This window comes from Bos mutus, chromosome 8 (assembly GCF_027580195.1).
Source record: "Bos mutus isolate GX-2022 chromosome 8, NWIPB_WYAK_1.1, whole genome shotgun sequence".
NCBI classification, from domain to species: domain Eukaryota; kingdom Metazoa; phylum Chordata; class Mammalia; order Artiodactyla; family Bovidae; genus Bos; species Bos mutus.
This window is the reverse complement of record NC_091624.1, coordinates 58927338-58941230: the sequence shown is the minus strand read 5'-3', so window position 1 is coordinate 58941230 and position 13893 is coordinate 58927338. Positions and strand designations below refer to the sequence as shown.

The 13893-nt window shown below is 38.0% G+C and overlaps 1 protein-coding gene across 3 annotated transcripts in view; it reads left to right on the top strand.

Annotated features, from left to right (window-relative positions):
- Positions 1 to 13893, top strand: part of VPS13A (vacuolar protein sorting 13 homolog A) — a 283496-nt gene that overhangs the window by 139960 nt on the left and 129643 nt on the right. For all 3 annotated transcript variants that reach the window (XM_005892982.2, XM_005892984.3, XM_005892985.2), the window contains exons 33-34: positions 823 to 1127; positions 13260 to 13407. In XM_005892982.2, coding sequence (XP_005893044.1) covers positions 823 to 1127; positions 13260 to 13407 — 453 coding nt within the window. The remainder of the gene's footprint in view (positions 1 to 822; positions 1128 to 13259; positions 13408 to 13893) is intronic.

The following is a 13893-nucleotide window of genomic DNA, read 5'->3' as shown; positions in this document are numbered from 1 at the left end:
TCCCTAAGGTATATAAACTCTATTTCTGCCTTTCATAGTTTGTTTTTCTTTTGCTGGCAGCTGATATTTTTTCCTGTAACTGTCATGCCTGTCTCTGACTTCACTATTCATTCCTTTAACTAAATTGTGGTATAAACTAAATAATCAGTTAGTTCAGTCAGTCAGTCATGTCCGACTCTTTGCAACCCTGTGAACCGCAGCACGCCAGGCCTCCCTGTCCATCACCAACTCCCAGAATCCACCAAAACCAATGCCCATCGAGTTGGTGATGCCATCCAGCCATCTCATCCTCTGTCATCCCCTTCTCCTCCTGCCCTCAATCTTTCCCAGTATCAGGGTCTTTTCAAATGAGTCAGCTTTTGATTCTAAATAAATAATCTTGTTGTCTCTGTGATCTTTTTAACTGAGGTTATCATGCAGTTTTTCTTGACAAACATTTTTATTACTGTTTTACCGTACAAATGTAAATAAGCTCTGTGTGCATTGAGGTTTTATAGGGAAATACAATACAATTGTTTAGCCCTTAGGAAAGTGAAATTAAAAGAGAAATAGATACCAGTGAAACATTGCAGTATCCCCACGCTGCTTTGTTCCAAGGACTAGGTTTTTATTGTTTTACTGTGTTTCTGTATCTGCATCTTTTTGTTTCCCAACTTCTATTGCAGAAGATTAAGGTTTAATGTAAGCAGACTTTGAATAAATGTTGCTTAGTTGTACTAAGAGAAAGTTTTTCTTACGGAGGTAAAATCATAAATAGTGATACATTTAATAATTTCTTTCATTAATGGTAGCCTTAAGAATATAATTCTGTTTTCTTTATAGGCTTTTATAGATAATTTTCAAGCAGGTAAACAAGCCTTAGCGGAGGCAACTGTTCAGGCAGCAGGAATGGCTGCTACTGGTGTAAAAGAACTGGCACAGAGGAGTTCTAGAATGGCATTGGATGTTCACATCAAAGCCCCTGTTGTGGTTATCCCACAGTCTCCAGTTTCTGAAAATATTTTTGTTGCTGATTTTGGACTAATTACAATGAAAAATACATTCCATGTAATAACAAAGAGTCCGACCAACCCCCCACCCATTATTGATTTGATAACGATAAAGCTAAGTGAAATGCGACTATACAGGTAAGCTTTTCACCAGTATATTTATGTAGAATGCAGTCTTTTTCTAATTTTTTTTCTTTTAAAGGCTTTGGTATCTTGAGTTTTCTTTTTAGAATTGAATTTAATTTTATTATAACTATACTTAATTTTGTGGGTTTTTTTCGCCTTCCTCAAGTATTTCTTGATAAAATCAATTATTGTCTTGTAGTTTTTAAAAACCTAGAAAACACAGGAAGCTCAGCTCGGTGCTCTATAATGACCTAGAGGGGTGAAATGGGGGGAAGAGGGAGACTCAAGAGAGATGGGGGTATATGTCTACTTATGGCTGATTCACATTGTTGTATACCAGAAAGTAAATGTTGTAAATCAATTATATTCCAATAAAAAAAAATTTAGTGATTAAATAAATAAATACCTAGGAAAATATTAGATAATTAGACATGCTGTAAAATTTGTTATCTGAGGAAGTATATTTGTATTTATTGTCAGTTCTTCATAAATTAGGAGGTTATAGAAGAAATAGGAGAATTTCTAATATATTCATTCTCTCTGGAAATACAGCATGCCCAAAGTACTCTATCAGCTTTGTGCTGTGGTTCTGATATGCTAATTAAACACACACACACACACACATACATATCCACACAGAGTAGAGTACAATCTTATATATTCACTCTGCATAGGATTAGTAAATAGCGGAATTAAGTGAATATCCAGATAGTTCCAAAACTTTTACTGTGCTATTTCTAATCACACATTCTAGATTTAATACCCTGTTCCTTTTACAACTGGGATTCATTTCTATTTAAACCTCTCACTTGCTCTTTTCTTTGTGTACTTTTTCTTTAATCTCATTCTATTTATTGTTTTCCTTTTATTTTTGCTGCTTCTCTTTGGCTCCTGGCATGTCTGTGTCCCTCCTGCCACTTTCCATCAATTGAACATTTTAAAAACAGCCTTATTTGAGATGTAATTAGTATATAATAGAGTATTTTTAAAAGTATACAGTTTGATAAGTTTGTGTATACACTTGTGATAATTTGAGTACAGTTATGTTCTTCCTTAAATATTTGGTGGAATTCACCAGTGAAGCCACTGGGGCTGGGATTTGCTTGTGGAAGATTTGTAACTACAATTTCCATTTCTTTAGTAAGCTTGGTGCTATATGAATTATTTTATGAATGATCGTTAATATTTTTAAGAAACATGTCTTTCATCTACATTGTAGAGTTTTATGACATAAAGTTAATAATATTATTTTATTCATTAATACCTATATTGATACTATCTCCCTTATTCTTGATCTTTATAATTTATACTTTTTTATTAATTATTCTGGCTAGAGGTTTATCAGTTTTACTGCTCTTTTTTTTTTTTTTCCTGTGGGATAAATGGTATCCATTATTGTTTCCCTTCCAGTTTTATTGATATCTAGCATTATATAAGTTTAAGGTATACAACATAATGATTTGACTTACATACATGATGAAATGATTACAACATAAGTTTAGTAAATATCCATCATCTTATATAGAGACAAAATTAAAGGAATAGAAAATATTTTTTCTTGTGATGAGAGTGCTTAGGATTTACTCTCTTAACAATTTCCCTATATAGCATACAACAGTGTTAATTTATCATGTTGTACATTATATCTGTAATACTTATGTATCTTACAACTGGTAGTTTGTGCCTTCTGACTACCTTTATCCAGATTGCCCTCCTCCTAACCCTTGCTTCTGGTAACCACAGATCTTAACTCCTTTTTTTATGAGTTTGTTTTGAAGTGTAACTGACCTATAGAACTATGTTAGTTTCTGTTACACAACATAGTGATTCAGCATTTCTGTACATTTCAAAAAGATAGCCATGTTACATCTCTAGCTAACATCTGTGACCATACAAAGATATTACATAATTATTGACTATATTCTCCACACTATACCCATGACTCATTTATTTTGTAACTGAAAGTTTGTACCTCCTAATCTCCGCTTATTTCTTTCCTCCCCCATCTCTCCTCTTTAGCAACCACTTGTTTGTTCTCTATATCAGTGACTCTTTTTTGTTATTTTGTTCATTTCTTTTGTTCTTTATATATAAGTAAAATCATGCGGTATTTATCTTTCTCTGTCTGATTTAATATCCTCTTGGACACCATGTTGTCACAAATGACAAGATTTCATTCTTTTTATAATGGTTGAGTAATATTTCGTTGTGTGCATGTGTGTGTACACACACACACACACACACACACACACACACATCTCTATCCATTTACCTACTGATGAACATTTAGATTGTTCACATTTTAAATACTCAGGAGTGGAATTGCTGAGCAGGGCTAGTTCCTGACAAAGCTGGCTGCGGTGTTTGGGGTGTTGCAGAGTTGGGAGGGTCAAGGTCAGTTATTTGGATGGTTGAAGAGCTCAAGGGTTCCAGAGCTGGTGTTGGGCCACTGGTGGCAGAGCTGGTTCCTGGGCCAGCTCGGAGCTCAGGGGATCCTATAGGAGTTGGCCTGCTGTGAGTAGGTGGAGCTGTGCCCACATTCAGCCAGCTGCTTGATGTGGGATGTCCCAGCACTGGTACCTACTAACTGGTGAGTTAGGCCAGGTCCCAGTGTTATGAGCTAGAGAGAAGATTCCAAAATGGTGCTTCCTAGAGCATTGTCCTTGTGTTTGAATAAGGGCCCAAAAATGGCTTCTGTCAGTGTCTCTGTCCCCAGTGTGAGTCCCAGAAGATTCCTGCTTCTCTGGGAGGCTCGCTAATAGCAAGTTGATCTTACCCAGGCTCCTTTTAAAGAGGGATGGTATGGGGAGGGAGGTGGGAGGGGGGGTTCAGGATTGGGAACACGTGTACACCCATGGCGGATTCATGTTGATGTATGGCAAAACCAATACAATATTGGAAAGTAAAAAAATAAAATAAAAATACATAAGTAAATAAATTACTGCTTCTTCCCTTGATCTTAGATCACGTGAGAGTTTGTGCCCTTTAAGAGTTGAGTCTGTTTGCAACTGCTCTCTGACTCTCCCAAAAGTATGCCCCACTGGTCTTTAAAGTCTCATTCTGGGGACTTTAGATTGGGCAGCCTGATGAGGATTGTACCCCTAGTTCCTTGGGGACAACTTCTGCAGTTATAATGATCCTTCCGTTTGTGGCCTACCTGGGGGTATGGTTCTTTACTGCACTGTGTCTACCTTCCTTCTGCCTGTCTTGATCCTTTTTATATCTTTAGTTTTAAAGAGATTTTCTGCTAGTCTTCAGGTCATTCTCATTGAGAGCTGCTCTGTAAATATTTGTAAGTTTGGTGTGCCACTAAGAGGAGGTGATCTTCCAATCTTTCTATTCTCCGTTGGCCATTCCCTGGTTATCCATTCTTGAACATTCAGTTTTATTGCTTTTAAAGCACCAGCTTTTGGATTTCTCTCATCTGTCTTCTCTTTCATTGATACCTGCTTTGATATTTTTTATTCCTTCTGCTTCCTTTGATTTTAATTTTCCTCTTGTTCTGATTTTCTCTAGGTGGTGATTCAGATGACTGATTTGAACATTTCTTTTCTTGTATATGCATTTAGTGCTGAAATTTTGGGGTTCTTCTCTGTAGCCCTGTCCTCTATGTCATTTTACCATATGATCTCTACCTGCCTTGGTTTCCCTGGATTCTCAGCTGTTTTCTTAAATCATGGACTTATTTTGGTTATTTCTTGGCTTATCCACCCCCTTGCTTTTTCAGGACCTTTAAATTATCTCAAAACAATTAAAGTTGGGGTAGTCATGGGATTCATCTCGTTTTCTTTCTTGTTCCTCAGTAATCACCGCCCATTGCCTGATGTCCTTTGTCTTGAAAATCATTTGTTAATATATTTTGTATGTGTGTCTTTTTTGCAGGGGGAGACAGAGGAATTCTTTCAGGCAGGAGGGTAAATCTAGTTGATGTTATTTTATCTTAAATGGAAGGATAAATTTCCATCAGTGGAATATTTGGGTATTTATTAAGCATGTAATATATCCCAGGCACTGTGCTAGGAACATGAAGTATCATAGTGAGCAGTTTTTACAAGAGGTGAATAGATTGTGTGTGCATACTAAGTTACTCCAGTTGTATCTGGCTCTTTGCGACCCTGTGGACTGTAGCCCGCCAAGCTCCTCTGTCCATGAAATTTTTCAGGCAAGAAAACTGGTGTGGGTTACCATTTCCTCCTCCAGGGGATCTTCCCAACCCAGGGACTGAGCCCACATCTCCTGAGTCTGCTGCTTTGGCACGTAGGTTCTTTACCACTGAGCCACATGGGAAGCCCCATTTTGAGTGCATTATTTTTTCTAAATATTTTAAACTATAATTTTTTTAAAAATCTATTTTCCTGTTGTTAAAAACTTAAGTTGATTCATTTTTATTGTTTTAAATAGCATTATAATGCTGATTGATTTCTTTATCAATACTTACATGATTTTCTGCTCATTTCTTTAGGGTAATATGTTTCCTTCAGATGAATTCCTCGAAATAGAATTACTTGTTTATAGAGTAAACCATTTTCCCTGAAATAACTTTACTGCAAAGATGTTAATTGTAATATAAAATTAAAAAATATATATATAATACTTCTGTAAGGAAAGATGTAGAATTTAAGGGCCAGTAAGAAATCTTAAATAATCATAGAATATTTTCCTATACCTGGTATTATAAAGGTGTCAGTTTCTTATAAATTAATTTTGTATATTTAATGCACTCAATAAAAAATCACAACAGCAATTCTTTTAAAGTCTTTCAGAATTATTGTAAAGTTTTTCTGGAAATATAAATAGGGGGCAGGATGTTGCAGAGATTTTTTGAAAGAAAGAATTGAGATAGCATATGGAAGAATTATAACAATCTTAGAAGTACTACTAAAATATTAAATTTCACTAAATACTACTAAAATATATTATAACACTACAATAATTAAGATAGTGAAATAGTATAAAACTCACCAGCTGACTGTGTGGGTGCGTGAGTGTGTATCACCATTATTCATATATAACAGTCAAGCTCATTATTCATACATTCCACATTTGTGAGTGTTTCTGCTTGTTGAAACTTACGTGTAACCCCAAAATCAATATTCATGTCACTTCCACAGTCATTTTTGGGCATGCACAGAGCTAGCTGCAAGATGTTTGAGTCTCCCAAGGCCTGTGTTCCCAGCTGAGGTGTTAAAGAAGAATACCCTGCCATCTTATGTAAGCTCTTCTGCTGTAGACATGAGGTTTTTTTGTTGTTGTTGTTGTTTTTGCATTTAGGGTATTTTCCTTGGTAATTTTGCTATTTAAAATGTCCCCAGAGCATAATGCCAGTAATAAAAAAACTAAAATGGAGTGAATCATATGTTAATGAATTATCTCAAGAATGATCTTAAAAAACTAAGGACAAATAACAACATAAGTACCAGTTATATGGTAGAGAAAAACTTGATAAATTAAGCACTGAAAACAGAAGGAAAATGATAAGGGAAGAATATCAGTTGGCTTTGACTGTTCAAAATATAAGTTTCTGAATATTAATTACCAAAACCAAATGCTAGCATATAGGATAATTAGCAACATCTTTAATAATCAATGAAAATCATTAGTTATTTTAAGACAGTAAGACAAAAAAAAATTAGTAAAGAACAAGACTAAATTATTCTTTGCAGGAACAATAATAGCTGCTGCTACTGCTGCTGCTGCTAAGTCACTTCAGTCGTGTCCGACTCTGTGCGACCCCATAGATGGCAGCCCACCAGGCTCCTCTGTCCCTGGGTTTCTCCAGGCAAGAATACTGGAGTGGGTTGCCATTTCCTTCTGGTACCTAGCTAATAGAAATGTTCAACTTCATTAGTAATCAAGGGAATGAAAATTAATACAGTGAAATAGTATAGTTTGCCTATTAAATTTGACAGATCTTAATAATCAGTAATTCTCAATCTGGGTGCAGGGAGATAGATACTCTCATATGTTGTTTATAAATTGATATATTGATTTACTTTCTTGAATTTAGCAAATAATTAAAGAGTACATGTCATATTGTTATCATCTGAGACAGGTACTGACAGTACATCAAAGAATAAGATATAGTCCCTACCCTCATGAATCATTCTATTTGAAACTACAGACAGTGACCAATTAAATATATATTAAAGAGTGGTAGAACAGTCATTAAAAAGTAATAATGCCATTTGCAGCAACGTGGATGGACCTAGAGATTGTCATACTGAGTGAAGAAAGTCAGACAAATAAGGAGAAATATCACATGACATCCCTTAAATGTGGAATCTAAAAATAAAAAATACAAATGGACTTATTTACAAAATAGCAAGAAACTCACAGACTTAGAGAATGAATTTACGGTTGCTGGGGAGAGGGATGGGGAAAGGGATAGCTGGGGAGTTTGGGATTGACACGTATGCTCTGTTAAGTTTGAAATGGATAACTAGCAAGGATCTACTGTACAGCACATGTAACTCCGCTCAGTGTTGGGTGGCAGCCTGGATGGAAGAATGGATACGTGTGTATGTATGGCTGGGTTCCTTCTCTGTTCACCTGAAACTGTCACAACATTGTTAATCAGCTGTACACCAATACAAAATAAAAAGTTTAAAATAATAAATATATAAAGTGGTAGTAAAACTCAGGATACTTGTGGTATTACACAGGAAAGGTTCAGTTCAGTTCAGTCGCTCAGTCATGTCTGACTCTTTGCTACCCCATGAACCGCAGCACACCAGGCCTCCCTGTCCATCACCAACTCCCAGAGTCCACCCAAACCCATGTCCATTGAGTCAGTGATGCGATCCAACCATCTTATCCTCTGTCATCCCCTTCTCCTCCTGCCCTCAGTATTTCCCAGAATCAGGGTCTTTTCAAATGAGTCAGCTCTTCGCATCAGGTGGCCAAAGTGTTGAACTTTCAGCTTCACCATCAGTCCTTCCAATGAACACCCAGGACTGAACTCCTTTAGGATAGACTGGTTGGATCTCCTTGCAGTACAAGGGACTCTCAAGAGTCTTCTCCAACACCACAGTTCAAAAGCATCAGTTCTTCTGCGCTCTTCTTTATAGTCCAACTCTCACATCCATACATGACCACTGGAAAAACCATAGCCTTGACTAGACGGACCTTTGTTGGCAAAGTAATGTCTCTGCTTTTTAATATGCTATCTAGGTTGGTCATAACTTTCCTTCCAAGGAGTAAGCGTCTTTTAATTTTATGGCTGCAATCACCATCTGCAGTGATTTTGGAGCCCAGAAAAATAAAGTCAGCCACTGTTTTCACTGTTTCCCCGTCTATTTGCCATGAAGGGATGGGACCAGATGCCATGATCTTCGTTTTCTGAATGTTGAGCTTTAAGCCAACTTTTTCACTCTGCTCTTTCACTTTCATCAAGAGGCTCTTTAGTTCTTCTTCACTTACTGCCATAAGGGTGGTGTCATCTGCATATCTGAGGTTATTGATAATTCTCCAGGCAATCTTGATTCCAGCTTGTGCTTCCTCCAGCCCAGCATTTCTCATGATGTACTCTGTATATAAGTTAAATAAGCCGGGTGACAATATACAGCCTTGATGTACTCCTTTTCCTATTTGGCACCAGTGTGTTTTTCCATGTCCAGTTCTAAGTGTTGCTTTCTGACCTGACCTTGAGAAATACAGATTTCTCAAGAGGCAGGTCAGGTGGTCTGGTATTCCCATTTCTTTAATAATTTTCCACACAGTTTGTGGTGATTCACACAGTCAAAGGCTTTGGCATAGTCAATAAAGCAGAAATAGATTGTTTTCTGGAACTCTCTTGCTTTTTTGATAATCCAGCAGATGTTGGCAATTTGATCTCTGGTTCCTCTGCCTTTTCTAAAACCAGCTTGAACATCTGGAAGTTCATGGTTCACATACTGTTGAAGCCTGACTTGGAGAAAATTGAGCATTACTTTACTAGCGTGTGAAATGAGTGTAGTTGTGCAGTACTTTGAGCATTCTTTGGCATTGCCTTTCTTTGGGATTGGAATGAAAACTGACCTTTTCCAGTCCTGTGGCCACAGCTGAGTTTTCCATATTTGTTGGCATATTGAATGCAGCACTTTCACAGCATCATCTTTTAGGATTTGAAATAGCTCAACTGGAATTCCATCACCTCCACTAGCTTTGTTAATAGTGATGCTTCCTAAGGCCCCCTTGACTTCACATTCCAGGATGTCTAGCTCTAGGTGAGTGATCATACCATCATGATTCTCTGGGTCATGAAGATCTTCTTTGTGTAGTTCTTCTGTATATTCTTGCTACCTTTTCTTAATATCTTCTGCTTCTGTTAGGTCCATACCATTTCTGTCCTTCATTGAGCCCATCTTTGCATGAAATGTTCCCTTGGTATCTCTAGTTTTCTTGAAGAGATCTCTAGTCTTTCCCATTCTGTTGTTTTCCTCTATTTCTTTGCACTGATCACTGAGAAAGGCTTTCTTATCTCTCCTTGCTAATCTTTGGAACTCTGCATTCAAATGCGTGTATCTTTCCTTTTCTCCTTTGCCTTTTGTTTCTCTTCTTTTTGCAGCTATTTGTAAGGCCTCTTCAGACAGCTGTTTTGACTTTTTGCATTTCTTTTCCATGGGGATGGTCTTGATCCCTGTCTCCTGTACAATGTCATGAACCTCCGTCCATAGTTCTTCAGGCACTCTATCAGGTCTAATCCCTTGAATCTATTTGTCACTTCTACTGTATAATGATAAGGGATTTGATTTAGGTCAAAGCTGAATGGTCTAGTGGTTTTCCCCACTTTCTTCAATTTAAGTCTGAATTTGGCAATAAGGAGTTCATGATCTGAGCCATAGTCAGCTCCTGGTCTTGTTTTTGCTGCCTGTATAGAGCTTCTCCATCTTTGGCTGCAAAGAATATAATCAGTCTGATTTCGGTGTTGACCATCTGGTGATGTCCATGTGTAGAGTCTTCTCTTGTGTTGTTGGAAGAGGGTGTTTGCTATGACCAGTGTGTTCTCTTGGCAAAACTCTGTTAGCCTTTGCCCTGCTTCATTCTGTACTCCAAGGCCAAATTTGCCTGTTACTCCAAGTGTTTCTTGACTTCCTACTTTTGTGTTCCAGTCCTCTATAATGAAAAGGACATCTTTTTGGGGTGTTAGTTCTAGAAGGGCTTATAGGTCTTCATAAAACCATTCAGTTTCAGCTTCTTTAGCATTATTGGTTGGGCATAGACTTGGATTACCGTGGTATTGAATGGTTTACCTTGGAAAAGAACAGAGATTATTCTGTGATTTTGATATTTCATCCAAGTACTACATTTTGGACTCTCTTGTTTACTATGATATTACTCCATTTCTTCTAAGGGATTCTTGCCCACAGTAGTAGATATAATGGTCATCTGAATTAAATTCACCCATTCCAGTCCATTTTAGTTGGCTGATTACTAAAATATCAATGGTCACTCTTGCTGTCTCCTGTTTGACCACTTCCGGTATGCCTTGCAAGATTCATGGACCTAACGTTCCAGGTTCCTATACAGTATTACTCTTTATAACATCGGACTTTTCTTCTGTCACCCATCACATCCACAACTGTGTGTTGTTTTTGCTTTAGCTCCATTTCTTCATTCTTTCTGGAGTTATTTCTCCACTGATCTCCAGTAGCATATTGGGCACCTACTGACCTGGGGAGTTCATTTTTCAGTGTCCTATCTTCTTGCCTTTTCATACTGTTCATGAGGTTCTTAAGGCAAGAGTACTGAAGTGGTTTGCCGTTCCCTTCTCCAGTGGACCACGTTTTGTCAGAACTCTCCATCATGTTTGTCCGTTTTGGGTGGCCCTACACAGCATGGCTCATAGTTTCATTCAGTTAGACCAGCTGTGGTCCATGTGATCAGATTGGTTAGTTTTCTGTGACTGTGGTTTTCAGTCTGTCTGCCCTCTGATGAAGAAGATTAAGAGGCTTTATGAAAGCTCCTGATGGGAGAGACTGACTGAGGGGGGAAACTGGGTCTTGTTCTGATGAGCAGGGCCATGCTCAGTAAATCTTTAATCAATTTTCTGTTGATGGGTGGAACTGTATTCCCTCTTTGCTGTTTACCTGGGCCCAAACTATGGTGGAGGTAATGAAGATAATGGGCACCTCCTTTGGATGATCCTGTGCATATACTGCTATACTCACTGCCTGCAACCCTGAAGGAGGCCACCACCGACCCACACCTCTGCTGGAGACTCCTGGACACTCTGGGAAAATCTGGGTCAGAGTCTTGGGGGTCACTGCTCATTTCTTCTGAGTCCTGGTGCACACAAGGTTCTGTTTGTGCCCTCCAAGAGTCTATTTCCCAGTCCTGTGCAAGTTCTGGCAGCTTTATGGTGGGGTCAGTGGTGACCTCCTCTAAGAGAGCTTAGTACCCAAGTCTGCTGAACCCAGAGCTCCAATCCCTGTGGCAGTCCACTGCTGACCGTCTCCACAGGAGACAGTCAAACACAGTCCTGACTCAGTTTCTGTGGGGACCCTGGGTCCTGGCGTGCACGAGGTTTGTTTGAGCCCTCTGAGCGTCTCTGGTGGGAATGGGGTTTCCAGCCACTATGGAGAACAGTGTGGAGATTCCTTAAAAAACTGGAAATAGAACTGCCTTATGATCCAGCAATCCCACTGCTGGGCATACACACTGAGGAAACCAGAAGGGAAAGAGACACGTGTACCCCAATGTTCATCGCAGCACTGTTTATAATAGCCAGGACATGGAAGCAACCTAGATGTCCATCAACAGATGAATGGATAAGAAAGCAGTGGTACATATACACAATGGAGTATTACTCAGCCATTAAAAAGAATACATTTGAATCAGTTCTAATGAGGTGGATGAAACTGGAGCCTATTATACAGAGTGAAGTAAGCCAGAAGAAAAAACACCAATACAGTATACTAACACATATATATGGAATTTAGAAAGATGGTAACAATAACCCTGTGTACGAGACAGCAAAAGAGACACTGATGTATAGAACAGTCTTATGGACTCTGTGGGAGAGGGAGAGGGTGGGAAGATTTGGGAGAATGGCATTGAAACATGTAAAATATCATGTATGAACGAGATGCCAGTCCAGGTTCGATGCACGATACTGGATGCTTGGGGCTAGAGCACTGGGACGACCCAGAGGGATGGTATGGGGAGGGAGGAGGGAGGAGGGTTCAGGATGGGGAACACATGTATACCTGTGGCGGATTCATTTTGATATTTGGCAAAACTAATACAATTATGTAAAGTTTAAAAATAAAATAAAATTAAAAAAAAAATAAACATGAATTCGCCTCTCCTACTGTTTTTTTCTGGGGCTTCTCCTTTGCCCTTGGGCGTGGGGTATCTCTTCACGGCCACTCCAGTGCCACACAGCTGCCACTCCAGTGCCTACAGTCTTACTGGGGTTTCTCTGACCTTGGATGTGGGGTATTTCCTCACCACCACTCCAGCGCCACGCAGCTGCCATTCCAGTGCCACATGATTGATACCAATTAAAGTGTAGATGTATTATTTAGGAGGACCACTTTGAGGTTGTCATTTGAAGGTATATTGGGAGGCTGCTTTGGTCTCATGTTAGTTGAAAGGTGTTTGGTAACCAACTAGTCTTTTCATAATTCCTGAGGCTCAGTCCTACCCTTACACGGACTTGGAAAGGCAAATATGGTACACCTTAATATAAAATTATACATATTCAACTGTATTTGATCTGCAAAAATAGAAATTTCATATTTGCAGACTCGTTTCTTATAAAGTAAAGGGATATGTAGTAATCTTCTGATATGTGTAAATCTGTGAATTTAAATGTTTTCATATTAAGGTCTTGTATAATGCATTTTATGTTTTATGTAGAGAACATTCTCATTTTAAGAGTTTATTGTCCAACATGTATATTTTTGGCACTTTTTAATATATTATAAAAATCCTATTTAAAAGTTTTATTTTTCTTTAACACAGAGAACTTCAGCTCAGAGAAAAGTCACCTAAGTTTCTAGGGAGGTGGAACGTCTCTCATTTTTCATGGAAAGACTATTTGATTCTATTTTCCTCTGCACACACACAAAATTATTTATTTCTATTATTTATATATAAAATGATTAATTTTTTCTGATACTGTATGAAATTTATTAAAAACAATTTTATTTCTACTCATAGGACTCAATATATTAATGATGCATACCAGGAAGTACTGGATCTACTATTGCCATTAAATCTTGAGGTGATGGTTGAGCGAAATTTATCGTGGGAGTGGTTCCAGGAAGTTCCTTGTTTCAATCTAAATGCTCAGCTAAAGCCCATGGAGGTAACTTTTAAATCCTTATTGATGTATCTTTTGTTGGTTAAAAATTATTGTTTGGGGACATAAGTCATTTTGTATGTACAAGTTATGTAAACATACCTTGGTCAGAAAAGAGATAGTAGCTCATGTATATAAACTAGAATGCATTGAATGTTGATCTTTTTTCTTTTCTGTTTTTGTAAAAGATTTTTTTCATTTTTTAAAAAATTTATTTATTTTATAATTATGGATAATTCGTTACAGAATTTTGTTGTTTTCTGTCAAATCTCAACATGAATCAGCCATAGGTATGCATATATCCCCTCCCTTTTGAACTTCCCTCCCAATTCCCTTCACATCCCATCCCTCTAGGTTGGTACAGAGCTCCTGTTTGAGTTTCCTGAGCAAAACAACAGATTCCCATTGGCTCTCTATTTTACATATGGTAATGTAAGATCCATGTTACTCTTCCCATACATCTCACCTTCTCCCCTCTCCCTATGTTCATGA